This window comes from Helicoverpa armigera, chromosome 15 (genome assembly GCF_030705265.1).
Source record: "Helicoverpa armigera isolate CAAS_96S chromosome 15, ASM3070526v1, whole genome shotgun sequence".
Lineage (NCBI taxonomy): Eukaryota > Metazoa > Arthropoda > Insecta > Lepidoptera > Noctuidae > Helicoverpa > Helicoverpa armigera.
The window spans coordinates 4,804,889-4,824,333 of NC_087134.1; the positions used below are offsets into that span (position 1 = coordinate 4,804,889).

The 19,445-nt window shown below is 35.6% G+C and overlaps 4 protein-coding genes across 4 annotated transcripts; 1 reads left to right on the forward strand and 3 right to left on the reverse strand.

The window, feature by feature from the left end:
* The first annotated feature begins 2,288 nt into the window (after positions 1-2,288).
* LOC110376380 (proline-rich protein 36) lies at positions 2,289-3,448 on the forward strand. Its single transcript, XM_021334846.3, has 2 exons — positions 2,289-2,437; positions 2,516-3,448. The coding sequence occupies exons 1-2, from the start codon at positions 2,420-2,422 to the stop codon at positions 3,410-3,412; spliced, it is 915 nt and encodes a 304-aa protein (XP_021190521.3). The 5' UTR covers positions 2,289-2,419; the 3' UTR covers positions 3,413-3,448.
* A 56-nt stretch (positions 3,449-3,504) lies between these two features.
* LOC110376381 (keratin-associated protein 19-2) lies at positions 3,505-4,274 on the reverse strand. The gene is made up of 2 exons (XM_049845392.2): positions 4,117-4,274; positions 3,505-3,827 (listed from the first exon to the last, which is right to left on the reverse strand). The coding sequence occupies exons 1-2, from the start codon at positions 4,129-4,131 to the stop codon at positions 3,591-3,593; spliced, it is 252 nt and encodes an 83-aa protein (XP_049701349.2). The 5' UTR covers positions 4,132-4,274; the 3' UTR covers positions 3,505-3,590.
* A 3,306-nt stretch (positions 4,275-7,580) lies between these two features.
* Positions 7,581-8,654, reverse strand: LOC110376395 (uncharacterized). The gene is made up of 2 exons (XM_021334859.3): positions 8,571-8,654; positions 7,581-8,255 (listed from the first exon to the last, which is right to left on the reverse strand). The coding sequence occupies exons 1-2, from the start codon at positions 8,583-8,585 to the stop codon at positions 7,866-7,868; spliced, it is 405 nt and encodes a 134-aa protein (XP_021190534.3). The 5' UTR covers positions 8,586-8,654; the 3' UTR covers positions 7,581-7,865.
* Positions 8,655-11,925: 3,271 nt separating this feature from the next.
* On the reverse strand, positions 11,926-12,927 carry LOC110376388 (uncharacterized). The gene is made up of 2 exons (XM_021334853.3): positions 12,816-12,927; positions 11,926-12,435 (listed from the first exon to the last, which is right to left on the reverse strand). Exons 1-2 carry the CDS (start codon positions 12,828-12,830, stop codon positions 12,157-12,159), a joined length of 294 nt encoding a protein of 97 aa, XP_021190528.3. The 5' UTR covers positions 12,831-12,927; the 3' UTR covers positions 11,926-12,156.
* Between the last annotated feature and the right edge of the window lie 6,518 nt (positions 12,928-19,445).

Below are 19,445 nucleotides of genomic sequence, written 5' to 3' on the forward strand. Positions count from 1 at the left end.
CTTCCCTCACCCCCTACCCATAACGGGATCTCATAATTTCCCATTTTCATAAAAGGGGAACCAGGTAGGAAAACTAGGGAACATTGGTAAAACTATATTATACACGTATGTAGTTTTGACTTATATTACGAATAGCAAAAAGATTAAATAGGTTGCATTAAGGCTGCAAAACATAGCTAAACTTTCATTGTTGGTATCTTAGTATCATCAACCATAATAGATTCTGTATGAAGTTTGGTTTTGTGGATCAGGTACGGATTGTTACGGGTCTATACCCAACTGTTTCTCATAATTCAATCTATTGGTCAAAAACCTGAGTATGAAACTCCATAAATTCGTTTTATCGTTTATGGCAAACATTCAGACAAATACGGTAGAAGACATTGTTTAATAAAATTGCTAGCGACCCGCCCCGGCTTCGCACGGGATAACAGTATTTCCCCACTACTTAATGTATGTTATTATACATATAAACCTTCCTCTTTAATCACTCTATCTATTTAAAAAACTGCATCAAAATCCGTTGCGTAGTTTTTTGCGTACAAAGGGATATAGGGACAGAAAAAGCGACTTTGTTCTGTAGTGATTACGTCTTGATAAAGTGCTCAGTTACCTTACAACGACGCTCCTTATAAACATATATCTATTTACCTCGTTACAATGATCACCCACACTAACGTTACAACTTATGTGGATGGTATTTTCTTTATTTTATTACCTTTGTTTTGCTGATCATGAGTAATGGCGGGAAATGTCTTACTTTCTACCTCTATATTTCTAAAACACAAGCAATAAAAATCTTTTGCCAAGCACGCAATTTTATGTAGGTATTATTTATTTATAACCACGGGTATGAGAATAATAATATGTAACATGATATAATGGTTCACTCTTCTTTCTCATAGTTTTCACTTTTAATCAAGTTAAATCTTTAATCTAGAGTATTGCCAGTTTAATAGCTATTGTAGGATCCATTTTGATTTACAAAAAATACTTTTGATCTGTTATAACTTCGATAATAATATCCTTTTAAAACAAGATCTCGACCGATGACACAATGAAAGCATTTTTGATAACAGTTACGTAACCTCTCGCTGTAAAAAAAAACAAAATGTCAGGAAATTAAAACGTACCTTTAGGTATATCCGATCTCGACTTTCAACTCAATAAATCCAGACATAAGTTTTCTTAGCCCTTCACACTTTGAAATTCACTCACATGTTTCTTTCACAATGACGTTTCATATAACAATTATATGACGATTGTTTTTATATATAAGTATTTTTATACCAAATGGTGGTGATCCATTAACGGTGGCCAGACAACTGTCCCAGCCAGTGATCAGCCAGACTGAATCCCTACCACTTATAACCACTTTCATGCACACGCTATTATAACTTGGTGTCTTTCCCCACACCCAATGCACATACAAACTATTAAGAAAACTTATTAATATTGTCATTTAGTTTGTATTGTTATTCTGTAGCTGTGTCACAGAACTGTTCGGAATATATTAAGAACCAGGTTAAAGTAACGGTCGAATGATTTATGGCAAACAGGTATTGGTTGGTAGGGTTACTTAAACCGCGGTTCCGAAGCGCAGGATTTCTCCTTTATCGAGTTTTTTACTTGGAATAATTATTTGGAGGCCTGATATATTTATTCCGAGCAATCGTTTTTACGACAGTTGTTGCATAATAGAGGAAAGAGGTTGTATATCCGATGTTTGTCATTCTGTTCCGATAAGTGTTACACGGCGGGTGATTCATACTTCTGTTCTTGTTTTATTTAATGTCTTTAAGTTTGTAGCGGTTGTAACAATCTGATACTTGATTTATATCAACCTTTAAACATTGAACGAGATAATAATAGCGTCGTCATTGCGGTCGGAAAATCGCGAAGATATTTAATATTCATTTGCAAAGTTGTGGGGCAAAGTCCAATCTGCCTATAGGAAACTATTAATCAAGTCTTACAGGTAGAGGTGATGTGTTTTAGATTATTTTTATGGTTTAACTGTTATTATTAAACTATGTCAAATTATTGGCGTGCAGCAGAATTATTTTCTTCATTCTTTCGTAGATGGCTAGTAAAGTTTCGAAAGAATAACTGAATTTTAATTTTATTTTTACAGTAATTTCCTGTAAAGTCGTTCCGATAGGTGAATTAAACTCCTTCTTCAGTCATCTTACAATCAGATCCTTGTCGTAATGGCAAAGATGAACAATCTACAGGAAAGTATCATTGAATTATGAATACAATACAAACCTTGGAGAGTGTAATGTCATAGCGTGCTTCCTAATAAAGGTCGGATTAATTACAATTAATTATGAATGAAGGAACAATTTTCCGTCAGAAATATTACTTAAAGTCTGGCCAGTAATTTTCTTTTGATTTTCATTGTGGCATCCCTTGCATCATGACGAAGTTCCTTCAGGTATATTCAGTGTTGTGTTGTGATTGTAATTTAAATCGTGTTTTATTAGGACTTAAAAGTAATTTCTCTGGTTCCCAGATCGTGTTTGTAATCGTGGCGATACTGTGGCTTGAAGTGGACAGCACTCCATTGTTCCAAGGGATAAGCTTCCAAAGAGGTTTCGAACTTAACTTTAAACCTCTGCCAAGGAAGCCGTTAACGTTTCTAAGACAAAAATGGTCACCGTTCGGAGTTTTTGGAACAAAGCATTCAATTCAGAAGAGGAGCCCTGGTGCTGTTGTGGTGCCAGTTGAGGCAGCATCGCCAGCGCCAATTGTTTCGGGACCAATCAGACCTGCACCAGTGTTCGAGCACGTTGAGGAACATTTAAACCCTCCTCCTTATATAGCTGTACCTAATCAAACACCTAGATCTGTAATACCGCTTATATCTTCTCCAGTAGTTCCAATTGGTACGCCTATACAACCTATTTCCCCTAGTCCTTTGATAATTTCATCCCCAGCACCTCCTTCTATGCCTTTAAGTGTTATTGTGACCCCTACTCCTCGCCCTATAGTAAATAGTGTACCACCGCCCTCTCTATATAATGACATAGTCATGCCACCTAACCAATCAATTGCCAATGATGTAAAATTAGAAGGCGCTCTGCCTCCTTTATCCTCGAATATGGTTATACCACCACGATTTACTGATATCTCGAGAGCTGAACCAGTAAGAGAATTTATGGAATCGAATCAAGCAGTACCACCTTCTTTTGCCGTAGAGGAGAAAGTTGCACCACCATTGGAGACAAATAGTATTAAACCAGAAGTCCCCAAAAGTGGTTTTGCATTAAATGATAGTTCACTGGTCAGAGGCTCGAAGATGGCCTTGTATTTTGGAAGTATTTTCCTTCAGCTGATGTCACAGTTTATGTCTAATGCTAGAGCAACTTTTGATCAAATGACTAATCCGCCCCCAGTGTATAATAATTAGCATTTTATAGTGACTAGTATACCTTAGAATTTGAGTGTTTGTTTTCTAGATCATTTATGTTAGAGGAGGTTTAGAAAAAAAAGGAATAAAAATTTCAGTAAAACTAAATAATTTATTACTTAACAGTCGGTACCACATCCAGTTAGCTGCTCAGTTTTGTCCATTTGTTGTCGATTGTTTAGCGTCCGTATCCGTATCCGCGAATTCCTCCGATCGCCCCAAAGCCACCTCCGTAGCCTCCGTATCCACCGTAACCACCACGGTATAAAGCGCCACCGTAGCCCGCACGGTAGGCACCGTAGCCGCCGAAACCACCGTAGCCTCCTCCGAACCGAGCACCCCCAAATCCTCCGTAGCCGAATTGTGCGGTGACCACAGACACCAGGACGGCCAGGATTACCACCACCAATGTGAACTGCAAAAAGAATGCATTGATTAGCCATATACCTATATAAAATATGACTGGTGAAAAATGGTAAGGTACAAAATTTCGAAGATTAAAGTGTAGTCTGCACAATAAAAGGGACATAAATATGGAACTGTTGTGATAAGTTATGATGTAAAAAAGTCACAAAAACTAATTGAATAAGACAATTTTTTTAATAAAGTTTTATTTTTGGATTTTTTATATAATTTTAAAATAAAATTATTTTAATTGTAAATAAAATATTTTTGGTAACTTATACATAGGTATTTTGACTTACTTTAGTTACTGCCATTTTGCGTTGTTAGAGCTAGATCGTCTAAGCACAAACTGATACATGGTGCCCATAAAGGCTGATATATATATGAAATCACATAGGTTTGGGAATTCACGAACGACTGACCTCGTACCACGCCTTTGATTCACAAATAACAAGCGGGTATCAACATTTTTAATAAACACAACTCATCATCGTGATTTGATGGTTCAAAATCGGCCATTGGACTTTTGTACCATAGCGGGTTTTTTGTTTGATAAGAAATACAGAAATACATAGGAGCTTTTACAAACCTTTACGGTCCAGACATACTATGATTCCTAAAGTTATCCATATGGGTTTGTTTTAATACATACAGCAAGCATTGCATTTTAACTGTTGATACTATTAGATACTTATATGTCTTTGATATATCTTTACAAAAATTTGCCCTTTAATAGCATAGCTGTCATGCTGTCAATACATACCACAGATAGATACTTATATACATAGATATTCATAGAAAATACAATATTCATAGATATAAAAACTTTCAAAACAAAGCTTTTCAAATAAAAATTGCCAGGCACGAAACTATTATACTAGCAAAGCCACCACTAACAAAAGTAGCTGGTTGTTTTTGGTTTGCATCAAAATAATGTTATTTATTTTAAAATACGCATAATAAACATCTATTTAAAGATCCCACGATTTGTTTTCCGATATTTTTGGATTGGAAAAATATCTTGTTTTACAAGTTTTTGTTGACCTGGAATTTTACACATATGTTTATATTATAATATCTACTCGTTGGTATAATTTTTGTGTCACGATTTTTATTGTTTTTCAAAGTATTTCGCCTAAACGGGTCTAATTTTGTCGTCCCGTTGTTTTTTTGCCAAAAGTTGAAAAATGCCCCCCTAAAGGAGATGTTTCAAATCCGGCCCACTATAAGTATGTGCAGTATCTCAAAAGAATCATGTTCAGAAAAATCTAGTGAATTCGTAAAGATAAATTGCCTAAATGCCTACTTTTCCAGTAATAATTTGTAATTTATCAGTAGTTTTTCTTGATTTTCAACATAGCAACTCGTCATTTTAGTTAGATACTCCGTAGGTAACAAAAAATGTCAGTAAAATGTGACGACAGTTTAGGGCATAGAGTACTATTATATAGATTAGGGTTAGGGCAAACTATAGTACGGGCGGTTCGTCCGCCGCGGATGATACAGTATAATATACAAGTCCTGAAAGACCTAAGTTCTTTGCACACCCTTTGCTTCACTCTGAGCTTCGGCGTTCAGTTTCACGACGCTTTTCCGTATCTATCAACTATGGGGTGTGTTCCCTTCAGGATACAATGTAAATGTATCATTCTAATATCATCGGTACTATGAGATGAGCCCATGTTTTGCCATAAACAACATACAACAATCTATTAAATATTTTTTTATACTGACATAGTAAGAACCTATTATTTATTATTTGAATCATCGCAAAAATAAAAAAAAGTTTGGACTTTGTTCTATCTTACTCATTGGTCTAGTAGGAAGTGCAAAAATTGAGCTTTGAGCTTTGACCCAAAACTCCGAGGGGTTTCCCCTATAAATGTCATTTTATTTTTCAATTTATGGAAATTCTATTAACAATTTGGACTTTTTGGATACTATCAGGGAACAAGCGTGCGGATGCGGGCATCCGCACGCTGATTCGCCATGGTGCAACCCGTTGCACCATGGCGAATCTTGGATGAGGCTTTTATTCAGCAGTGGACGTCTTTCGGCTGACGATGATAAGTATTCAAATCATTTGTACGTAAAAGAAGGGACATTTAAAATACAGTTAACGTAAAAGACCGCTTAGACGTAAATAAATTACCATAGAACAGGTATTAAAAAGATTTAATTTTGTGATCGTGCCGAATTCCCACACGCATTTTGAACACTACCAATTAAAGCGAATTATCTTTAAAATAGACAGAGCAATTTACCGTGACGGGAAAGAAAGACAATAGACGTAGATATATCTCCATTCTATTTTAATCAACAACTAACAATTTTAGGGTTATGTACATCTACGGTCGAAGTATACAATTTGTAAAATAATTTAGTTATTTAACTACGGATCATTTATTCTGGGTTAATTGTAGGCTACTGAGACCCAACCACAAGTATGTAGAGGAATATATAGTTTGTCTCGCTGAACTGACATCATGAAATGTAGCAAGAATATTTTAAAATTAAGAAATATTTTCGAAATCTTTCGAATGAAAGTCGTGGTGGCATAGTGGGTAAAGAACTAGTATGAGGGTGTGGGTTCGATTCCAGTTCAGGCAAGTACCAATCTTTTCTAAGTTTGTATGTAAGTAAGTATATCTTGGACACCAATGGCTAATAAAAAGGCGAAGGAAAACATCTTGAGGAAACCTGGACTATATAGTCTGAAATCACCAACCCTCATTGAGCAAGCGTGGCGATTAATGCTCAATCCTTCTCCCTGTGAGAGGAGGCCTGTGCGCAGCAGTGGGACGATAAAAAGGCTGTAACAGTAAGAAATCTTTTACTTTTCATAGTATTCATATTAAGGCCAAAGTTGTTTTCTTATAGGTGATGGTAGGGCTGTGAATCACCGATTGTAATAATGAAATGCTCAGTTTCAAAAGCAGAGCATCGTATATATCCTGTAGTAGATACGGAACCTGCAGTCGGACTCACACTTGGCCGGTTTTGAATACAGATATTAGCTGTCTATGTTTACCACGCGTCTTTTTGACGCGCAAAGAATTAACTGCGGGCTTCACGCTCGGCATAACAGGTGACATTGTGTGTCTACATGTTACCGAAATTCTAGATAAATATTGTTTGTTACAGAAATTCTAGTTGTCAGACTGGCATTCATACCAATAGTCGGTATCTGCGATTGTTCTCGAAGGAGATCAACTAGTTGCGCAAACAATTTGAAATAATGTCTTGCGCAGACACAGGTATATTTTGTATATTCCCTCTATATCTTCCTATATGTAGATCATGTCAAGGATCGACCTTTACGTGATGTTCGAGGCAGGGGTGTATTGCCACCTACTTCCAGACTCCGGGCTGCTTTGTGGAAATCTTAACCGTCCACAAACCATTTTGACTTGATATAGGAATCGATTTTTAGGTAGTAGTTGCACAAGGCTTTGTACACCATTTAAGTTATGAAAATCAGAATGATAAGATTGAACAGTGTCAGTAGATGTTCAATTCATTGATAGATGTTCAAACACTTGATCGCTTTTGTACAATGAGCCATAATTTTCTGTGCTTTATTAAGTTCTTAAGCAAGGAGCCAAATATATTGGTAGAAGAAGTATCTAATATTAACTTTGTTTACGTTGTTAAGCACTGGAATCTGAATACTAATCTAGCTTGTAGTCAGCATTAGTGCCATGTCGCTTACCTACACTTACTTATACTAGGAAAGAATTTCAGGTTTTAGACAAAAAAATACTTATTATAAAGTAAACTAAGATTGTTTATTTATTTTTCTTTGCGTCATGTGACTCGTGGGAAAATACAATTCGTAATTAGCTATTTACATGTTTCAATATAAAATTATGTATTCTTTATACAACAAAGTTTTAAACAAAAAAATAAACAAGTACATTTTTCCGAACTGAAAATATCACAGTCGTCAAAATAATTTTGTATTCAAGTTGAGTATTGGTTTAAAAAGGAACAAAAAAAAAATAAAGCTTCAAATCATTCTCCGTAAGCGTACATTTCCACTTCAAAATCAACGTCCATAGCCTCCTCGTCCACCCCCGAATCCTCCTCCGAAACCGCCTCCTTGTCCGCCGAAGCCACCACCTTGTCCTCCGAAGCCACCTCCTTGGCCGCCGAAGCCACCTCCCTGGGCTCCAAAGCCGCCACCCTGTGCTCCAAAGCCGCCGCCCTGGGCTCTGAATCCTCCTCCTTGTACTTTGAAACCACCGCCTTGAGCTCCGAAACCGCCACCGCCGCCTTGGCCTCCGAAGCCGCCTCCTTGGCCTCCGAAGCCGCCTCCTTGACCACCAAAGCCGCCTCCTTGTCCACCGAAGCCGCCGCCGTAACCACCACCGCCACCATAGCCCTGTGCGAAGGCTGTGGCTATCAGGGCTAACGCCACTCCGAAGAGAAGTAATATCTGGAAATAGGATAAATATGAATATGAACGATGACGATAAATGACGATTTACAATCAGATTTGTATAATATGCTGTTCTCGAGAAACGTAAAGAAAGTGAAGCAATTATTAATTGGTATTTTTATGGAAACAGTTTACTATATCATTTTACAGTACAGTACATCATTTTACAAAATAAACATATCTTTAAATGAAATTCTGTAAAGATGGATTGAATTTTTTGGGACAAATATAAGTAAGAATCCAATGTTTGCAAACAAAACGTCACACACGCCTTGTAAAATAGTTCAAAACAAAACATTATGTAAGTGTTACCTTAGATGATGCCATAGTTGCGAACTCTCACAGATCACTGTCAAGGATATTATTCCTTTGTGCTTTATATATGATCTCTTGAAACCTGCCGAAGTTTTTTTTAGTTACACTATGCTAATTGATAGCTCCGGAGTTTGTGGTTTCCAACTATATTTTTTCTTGTAGGAGATAAATATTATTTTTTAATCATTATTTGACATGCACAAGATTTGTAACAGATCATCATTAAAAAAAATTATTGGTCATTAGCTTTAACTCCCACCCGACAGCTGGAATAGAACCCAACTTATCGGTGAGAAACCTAAATAAACGTTTCATGAAAGCCCTAATACAGCAGGCTTTTATAACTAGCCTATGAATATAATTATTAAGTTATCAGTTTATCTTGAAGGTTTAAGCTATATAAATCACTATTTCCAGTGACTATACCAGCGTCTCATGGAAACTACTTTGATCACTCGGGTAAAATGTTAGGCACTCGGATCAAAGACTGAAAGAATTTTTCAAATCGGTCCAGTACCTATTTTCTTCGATTAACAAAGTCTTAAGCTTTATTATATGTATTAGTAGGTTTAGATAAAGTAAAGAAGTATAATGCCTTCTCCAGATCCATTTTAGAAAGCACATATATTGCAGTCACTGTGAGAGCACTTGCATTATCTTATTTATTTCTTCTAGCGAGAAGGGAAAGTGGTTTGAACCCTTTTGCTCACGATAAAGCGTAGTGGAACTGCTACAAGCAAATATAGCATTACTAGCTTCCGCCAGCGGCTTCGTCCGCGTGGTGTGTTGATAAAAAGTAGCCTATGTGTTGATCCAGGGTATCACCTATCTACATACCAAATTTCAATCAAATCGGTCCAGCCGTTTTCGCGTGATTGTATAACAAACATACATCCATACATTCTCACAAACTTTCACATTTATAATATAAGTAGGAAGTAGGATTAATTTCAGCTGTTAAAATGAACACTAAAGTGCTAGTGCAGTAAAGTACGAAAACTTTGGATACCACTGTCGTAGTGTAAATGAATACAAAACCCGAATATTTGGTCACAACCACAATCAGCTGTTTATCTTCAGCGTTGATATTTGTGAGGACCACACCAATCCAGCGACATTATCTTTAGTTCCCAATATTCTATCTACTGATTTCTTTACAAAAGATGTAATTTTGACGTTGGCTTTATCCAAGTAACTAGCTTCCGCCTGGGGCTTCGCCCGCGTAGAGTTCGGTAGACGCGATATAAGCGTTTCCAAGAGAATTTTCCAAAAGTCCGGGATAAAAACTATCCTATGTTCTTTCTCAAGGTCAACTCTATTTCTGTATCAAATTTTATTAAAATCAGTTCAGTGGTTTAGACGTGTACGCGCAACAGACAGACAGACAGAGTTACTTTCGCATTTATAATATTAGTAGGAATGTCAAATTTCTATCTTTACTAAGCGAAACAGTAGATAGATAAATTATTGGGAACAGCCGTCATACGTGTTCGTATGTATGTGTAGGTAAGAAGTCATAAATGTGATTAGGTACATAAAGCAGCTTTGCATGCTAATTTATTTATTATGGAAATGTGCTATTTCAATATTTTAGGTAATTTGGTAAATTGGATTTTAATCTTGATTTGAGGTCTTGTTCTTCCAGGTTCAGGTTATAGGTTTCTCACAATCATGATAATTTAAAATGGATTTATTTTCTTTATCTGCACCCAATTAACATTTTACAGTTTACCTAGTTATTTTCGTTCAATTTGTTAACTTTTATACATATTTTTTGTAATAATAAGCATATATTTATTTATTGGCACATTAACAGATTACATACTATGCTTATGTCATGTAAGCACAGAAATGTACGAATTTATTTCTTATTGAAACATCTCAAAATAAGGGGCTTAAGTATGCGATAATTATTTGTTTCACCCGTAGTTAACCCCTGCCACCGCGACCTCGACCGCCGTAACCTTGGAGCATGCCTCCTCCAAATCCTTGGTTCCTGCCTCCCCCCCTCATGCCCGCGAAGCTTCCACGTGCACCTTGACCAAAGGCTGCCACGATCAAGGTCAGCAACAGTCCAAAGATGAACAGAATCTGAAAAGGCTATATGCGTCAGAATGTAATCTTCTTATAAATATATAAAAATGATTTGCTGTTCGTTAGTCTGACTTAAACTCGAGAGTGGCTGGTCTTTGCTTGTAGAGGTCCAGTGAAGGTTTAAACGATACGAAGCTCGCAGGATCGGCTAGTTTTGAATACAACCCGATCTATAGACGTATTCGTTCTAAAATTACATGTTGTCTCAGCCAGTGGCTCCTGAACGAAACGGACTATCCGTTACGGAGATTATTTTCTGTAAATATACGAGTGCAAAATTACAGAATTTTGCGGTATAGGAATAGGTGTCATTGTTTAAATTAACTAACACCTAGTTTGGATTTAATGTCACTCCTACCGATATGGAGTACTGCTATGTGTGTTGTAAGAATTGAACATTTTTAACAGTCGTTACCGGTAGTCAGAAGCCAGATTTACTGACTAAAAACCGTCGTGTTCCGTCATAGGCCTTTTATGTACCAGGGTCGCGGTATCTCTTTCGAACAACCCGCAGCCCCGGCAGGCCTTGGCCCTGCTGGGCCCCGCTGGGGAGCCAGTGAGCCTGACAACCAGTCTTACCGAGGGTTATTGAGTTGCCCGGGTAACTGGGTTGTTAACTGGTACTCAGTTGCATCTGGTTAGACTGGAAGCCGACCCCAACATAGTTTGGAAAGGGCTAGGTAGATGATAACGATGTTTACTTATATAATTACCTTAGATGATCCCATAGTTGTGAATTCTACAGTAATACTGCAATATACATTGTTTTTATTTGCCTTTTATACAATACAAAGCAATTGTTTTTTATGTAATCGTAATTATTTAATAACTAAAACATGATACTTGAAGTAATGAAATGCGTGTATTTCATAGCTTTGAGGTTTTACTTGGAAATAATTATTGGTTGCATCTAATTAGAGTTCATTGGTGCAATATGAAACATGTTGATTCTTCAGGCTGCACCTTACATTTCATTATACTTTACAATATTCCTGGGACTTAACAGCCTTACTTATAAACGTGAATTAAATATAAATAATACTTAAGGGCTGTTTAAGAAATTCCTTACTTATAAACGTTGCTTAAGTATGTCTTAACTAACATTAGTTATTATGTTGCTTAGAAGGTGATTAGAGGTTTTATAAGTAGGGGGGGTAATTGATCTGAGAGCTAACTAGACGTAAGCTTGACTAAATATTCCTATAATTTTGTGAACTCATGTCGATAGCGAAAAAGTCGTTCAAATAAAAAAATCATCAACAATTTCAACATTTTATTTTCGTTTTGTAAAAAACAATAAAATACAACAAGTTTGCTATTTTAGAATTTGAATTAGTTGTCTCGTTTTAATTTTAGCTTTTACATAACAACATAGGTATTATTAAAGAGCAGAGTCAACGAGAACAGTTGCAGTAGACATGATAATTCAAAAGTATCGATGGCCATATTTTTAGAATTCGTAATCATGAAACCAATTCAGTGTAAGTATTTAGCCTCGTGCAAATCCTCCTTGACCGAATCCGCCTTGTCCAAAACCACCTGGGTTTCTGCCACCACCAAAGCCGCCACCGAAGCCTTGGTTTCCACCTCCAAAACCACCTGGGTTTCTACCACCGAATCCGCCCTGGTTTCTACCACCACCAAAGCCGCCTTGGTTCCTACCACCTCCAAAGCCCCCTTGGTTTCTACCACCCCCGAATCCGCCTCTACCACCCTGTGCGAAGGCCGTAGCGATTAGTGCCAAAAGCACTCCGAAGATGAACAAAGTCTGAAAAAAACGAATATAAATGTAAAATATAAATAAACATACAAAACATATTATGTTTAAATATACTATACAAAATTTAAAAAAAAGCGTATAGTTACATGTTGTAAACATAAAATAAATCTAATTTTGTGGAAAGATTACCAATCTTCTGGACTTTATGACAGTAATTATTTTTAACTAATTACGAATTGGGAGATAATGTTAAAATATGTAGGTGCGTTGTATCAGTCATGCCATGAACTTCAGACACGAAATCTGCAATTGTACTCTTTTGGATAGATTTGGTACTTAATGTATCGTTTCTACCTCTATAACGTCTATATTGGTTTCTAAATAACAATTCTAAGCCTTAAAATTATGTAATAACTTTATGATATTACCTTTAATGATGCCATAGTTGCGAAATATAACAAATGACTGCGATAGAATTTGTTTTCTTGTGCTTTATATATGTACGAGTACTTATCCTCTTTACAAAGCAATTGAAGTATTCTCATTATGGTATGCTAATTGAAAAGAAAAATATCTGTGGTTCTCAACCATTTGAGGTTTTTCTAGGAACTTATTTAGCGTCAAACTTAGTTCAATGGTGCTAAGAGCCTCCAATATTCTTTTGAGATTGTAACCTTACAAAAGACTTTTCAAAAAACTTTTAATAGGTACCTGCTTTTTATAACGTGGGGTAAGAAGTATGTAATTTTATGGTTACTTTATAGTTTTCTAGTGTTGTTTACGATCAATGTGTGGTTAGAACCGATCATTAAATAGAAATAAAGAGCATTAAGGTTAAATTTTATGAACAGTAAACTAGGTATTGCTTTCACAAGTTACGTAATCAAAATAAGTATTTTTCTAAAATTCAAGGCGAATCCATGAATATATTGTGTATGAAATAAAGTTCTTATAATAATTGATGTTAAACAGTAGAAGGGAGTATTGTATCGTCTTTGTTCTTGTTTTTATCTAGAAACTTTGAATACCACAGTGACAATTGAAAATAGATATTTTAGCCGAATTTCTTATTTAGTCACAGTCTAGCGTGATTCCCCGGCACTAAAGAGTGTTTGTGTGAGCTGCTTATTATCATAATAATTATGTATATCGTCCAATTTCGTTAGAACTCGCGTGGTTTTTGTTTACTATCTTCAAAATATAGATCCTGGGAATGACAAAATATTGATTATGATATTGATTGACTTTTGATACTGTTGAGGGATATTTAGAGAATACTTTCAATATTACAAACAGTGAATTTGTTAAGTGTTACAAAATACGTAACAATTTACAGTCAAAAAATATTAATTGTTGATCAGGTACACAGATTACATTAATATACTTTCTGAGTGTTTGTCTACTGCCCCGTATTTAAAATATCTAAAAAAAAAACACAAATTGAGTTCTAGTAGCATCAAATATTTAGTAAGTATTCTATAGGTATATTGACAAAAGCTAGTATTATTACGTAGTTTAAACTTAGAATTTTCTTTATCCTAGTCAAAATATGCATAATGTGGAATACCGTGTTAATTGGTTTCTTATGTAAATATGGTATTTAAATACTTTGAGTTAGGTACCTATTGTAAGTAGAAAGATCTAGAGAGGCCTGGACAGGAGTTTTGGCTGTTTTCGTAGCAAAATCTCTGTTTTATTTGTTGACCACTTATTAATAATGGCGGTTTACATTCGAGTGAGTTCACAGGTGTTATTTTGGTTGAAGTGTGACTAATCGATACAGTGGTATTGCTTTTATTTATTTTTTCTTTGAGCTACGAATTACGTAATGTCAATTGAGAAAAAGCACAACGTAGTAGGTATGTATGTAGTGTGAATGTCGAAGTATGGAGAGGCACAGGTAGATCGAGGGAAAATATGGTTAGATTGCCTGAAAGAGGACATGCGTGGATGATAGTATGACGTCTGACAGAGATAAATGGAAGTGAAAAACATATTGCGCCGATACCAAATAACTTGGGGACAGGAAGAAGAAGTGTGTATAAGTTCGCAAATCGTAGTATCTCTCGAGATATGTAAGTAAGTATTTAGATGGTAACAAAAATGTTGATTTAAGAGGACACCAATTGCTTTGAAAGTAGTAAAATGTTTTTAAGGCGTGTTTTATTGTACGGAACCTTTGTTAAGTATTCTAACTGAACTTGTTTCTATGTAACCTTCCACTAGCATTTCCAGATGAAGTAATAATTATGTCGTAATTAAATCACGTCGTGATGCCGATGCAGAACATAATACTGATCACGGACGTCTTCCAAGCAGATATAATGTGGTTTACTAGGTTTTACTTCGTGCTAAGACAATGTACTACAATGTAAGTTAGTAGATTAAATTATACCTGATAATAATATTTTTAAATTGGGGAAAATACAGGGAAATCTTTGAAAACTGGGTATTAATATATTCTTTCTCGCTTCTAAACATTTCTCTTCTCTTATCTCAAATCAAATATCTATAGAGTCCAAATAGTCTAATCTAAAATATCCTTCACAGACCATCCATTCATAGTTTTTGTATTCGTCTCCAAAATTTTTTGAGTGGGGGTGGTTCTTTAACCCTGTACTTCAGGGTTGTCTTATTCTTCTATATCCATCTAAGTTTATGCTAGTGTTAAACTTTGAAGATACATTCTCTATAGACGTTTAATATATCTACTATGGAATAATTAAAAACGCGGTGTCGTGTTTTTATTATGCGTATCCGTTATGGGATCTTCACACCTAATTATATGTATCAGTTACACAAATTGGTGTGAAAACATCGCGTGTATGATTATCACATAACAAAAAATTTAAACTCTCTGTCTATTTTTAGACACCCTTTTGTCACGGACATTATAAAAAAGTAAAAATACCCATATAAAAGTCACGGAAAACCATTATTAGAAAGCATAAAATATTCAATGTTATGTCATCTGCGTATCTTTAATTTCACTATGGTGTAATTAAAATGATCATGTAGTACCTACGTGAGGCTTTGCTGTTGTTATAAAAAAAAATAAGAAAAAAAAAACAACGTAATTATGGAAATATTTTATTAATGTGGAAAACAAATTAATTTATTGTTTTGGTAACATATATTGGGGACGGCCCGATTCCATTTTTTTGCCTTTTATGGTGTGAAATATGACATTTAAATGATAATAATTTGTATTAATATTTAAATCATAACGATGATCAGTTTTTATTATATGGAACATCAGGTTTATCAACGCCATCTTTTCTGATAAAATAATTTCCATTAAAGTAGGGAGCATAAGGATTAAACACTGGATACCCTGGGTTAATTTCACCATACGCAAAGTATGGGAAAGTGTAAATTCCTGGGACATATGGAGCAGTTCCATAAGGCTTTCCTACCACATGGTGAACTAGATATCTTTCGTCATATTTCGGAGTAATCTTCACTGGTTTCACTCGATCAGCAAATGTTCGGATGAAAGGTTTCAAAGAGCTTGACTCGTTGTCACTTCTGTCAGTCTCCCCGCCATAATCTGTGTACACCACGCCTAACAAGGCTAGGAGTATACTCGAAACAAGTAATGTATGCATTGTTCTATTACCGAAGAGTAGAGAAGTAAGGTGTATGCAGTATTTAAAGCAGTTGTAGACAGCAATTAAAGCTATCAGTGGTCAGGATAATGTGGTGTGTTATCTTTACGTCCGCTTCATATTTAGACTGGTGTAATTATTTGGGATGATGGCAGTTTAACTTAAGTGCCCACATTAGTACAAGTATATATAGATATAATGAAGATAAATAGAAAATATTGGAAGTGCTTGACTTTAAAATGATCTGTATATTTTCGATTTTTCCGCTCATGTTATTGGTTATCAGAAACCAGTGTCGTATGATAATATGCCTTACTTATGTGATATAAATTATGGGATTTATTGATTATTTAATGAATTACATAGGTGTGTTTTTTTCGTTTTCCAAGATATAACACACATACTTAATTAACAGACAAACAATGGGAATATCCAAACATGCCATAACGGAAACCGGTTTTTATGTCACCATCGAGATATCGGATCGTCAACAATGACGATGTCTCGATATCTCTCGTAATGACGTGATGTATTTACCATACAATCGAATTCAACTTTCCACTTTTACAGGGAAAACCTTACAAAAACTGTTATTATGAATTACTTCTGTTTTGCCAATAAATGAGGGTTTTTGAAATTTTTTCTGCCACCGGGTGGCGCCACGTATGCGTCTGGTCCAAACAGTTGTCAAATAGTATGGAATTGTAGGTGCCGAACTTATTGTTTATTGAAATTCTGTTATATTGGAAGTGTTATTGATTTTATTATGGACTACGGTCAGAATAAGGTTTCCGAACTAAAAATTGAGCTAAGAGAGAGGGTGCAAAAGTCACTGGTACTAAGGAAAAGCTTGTTGAAAAATTTTTTAACACAATATGATTTAGTTTTTTTTATTTACTCAACCGCAATAGTAAAACAATAATGCAGTGCTTTAATTATAAAATAAAAAAAACACTAAAATCGTTCACTATTCATAGTAAAGATAAGCACTTTGACAGTTATTTGGACCTGACGACTCGGTGCTGCCACCTCGTGGACGCCATTTTACGAAACCCTCATTGGATACGACAATATCACCTCATTAGGTACCAGCTCCTACTGATTAATATTGACTTACTGATACTCACTTTTGTTTTTAACCGATTTCAAAAAAGGTGGTTCTCAGTTTGTGTTCAGTTTTGTATTGTGTGCGATTATCTCATGTTTAACTGTACATATATTATTGAAGTACCTAGTTTTTTTTTGTAAAAACTTTTTCTTCACGACGCGACTGTAATCGAGAAATTGATAAAATGGTTGTTTTAAACGACTTCTAATCTTCCTTCAAAATTAGATTAGGAAAAAAAATCTCACCATGCCAGTCCTCCTTGAAGAGTGTACTGGCCGATACTCGTGTATTTTTTTCTGTACATTAAGAGGACTTTGACCAGTGCGTGGGGCATAATAGGTCATAGACGATTGATGACTTTTGATGGATTTCCCAAGACATGGGTTCACATGATTTTGATGACGTCCGTGCTAAATAGTTTTTATATCGTCATTAGTGTTATACTCTACTATTAACTAATTAAGTAGCTTAGTTTTAGAGGTAGGAATGTACAGTCACCTTCAGGTCAGTGGTAACAGTTTTATAGGAAAATCGAACTTATTACTATTGAGTTAAGGTGCATGACAGTTACCACTGATGTGCGGTCTACTGTACCTACAGGCAAAATTATATAAGCTAGATGCGATTACTTTTTGAAAGCACTTGCTTTGTCGATTTTACGAGAAATCGATTTTCGAAGTAAGTATCTGGGTATCTGTGGAGATCTAAGGGGGAGGCCTATGTTAAGCAGTGGACGTCCTACGGCTGATGATGATGTAAGTTAAGTTATGAATACTATTTATGAAGGTATGTAGTTAGCTCATTTGAATTGTTTACCAGCTGAGAATTAGAACTGAAATGAGAGATTCTAAGGTATATCCTGCCTCTTCGGAAAATATTTTTTACATTGCTATTACATAACAGCTAGTTACATAAATCATGTGTTTGTACATGTTTGTATCTATATCAATATGTACAAACTAAATATTTTTTATGTAATGGTTCTTATGCCGACGCTCGGTTAACGACCTGACGAGTACCCAATTATCTAACAGTCAATCTTGAGTGTAATAAGTGCAACCTTGAACTATAATAATTATTTGATTGATCTCTTTTGGAAAAAATGTGTCATTAGCATTTTTTCAATGATAGTCAAGAAAATGTATAGAACATTGAACTGGATATAACTATGTAGGTACAAGAATTTATATTTTCACCGCGTATTAACTTTTTACAGCATTCGTGTCGTTGCTCTTATTATAGACGTGTGCAGAAGAGCGTATTCGTAAAATCATATACCCAATACTTAAAAAATGTGGGACGAGCAGTTTCACGAGGTAATAGGTACTGGAAGACTGAGGGATGACCAGTTTCACGTCATGCTGTTTGATGTAAAGCGCCTAACAAAATTATTTAGCTCGGAGCGCGTGGCAAGTTCGGAATTAAATATTGATAAGGCGCTAAAAATTATTTTTTATTGCGAAACACACGAGTAATTGTATAGACTTCGCTGTACGTTTTTTTTGTCAACAGCATACATGGATCTATTATAAAGTACCTATGCCATATCGCCGAGTCTTTAGTTTGACGCATCCATAACAGTTTAGAGCAATTTTTTGTTCCACCCACTGCAATTAATAAATAATAATAAATAAATATCGCGACACCTTCACACACGGTCGGTTAGCCCCATGGTTAGCTATTTATTAGCTTGTGTTATGGGTGCTAACACAACTGATAAACTACATATAGCTACATATATACATAGTTATAAATACATATTATAACACCCAGACCACGATCAACAAGCATGCTCATCACATAAATATCGACCGAACCGGGAATCGAACCCGGGACCTCAGGTCCGGCAGTCCGGCATGGTAACCATTGCGCCATCGAGGTCGTCGCAATTATGTTTATCGATATAGGCATTTACCTGTTTCCGTTGTACTTATCCTGTATGCATTGTTATAATACACCTGTGCGACGTATAATTAGTTCACTCAGAACTTTTTATTTATGCTTATACTTCACGTACAAAATGCCACATTTGCGGACTGAATGCCTTGTGATTCTCTACGTCTCTTTGTTAGACGGAATACCTTGAAACAAAAAAGTAGTAAAAAATACATCACATCTTTTTTTTAGCATATTATATTTAATAATATTTTAAGCTCACATATTCACAATCTACGATCTTTGTTGACCGAACCAGTTAGGCACATTGGTAAGGAAGGAGCTAGCGCCCTCGTACCAATTCTGACCGTTGCCGTTATTACTCGGGAATATTTGCCCAAAGTTCTCAAAAATGGCACCAAAGTCTAGTGGAGACTTGGTTGATGTACTGGTTGACGAAGGTTGAG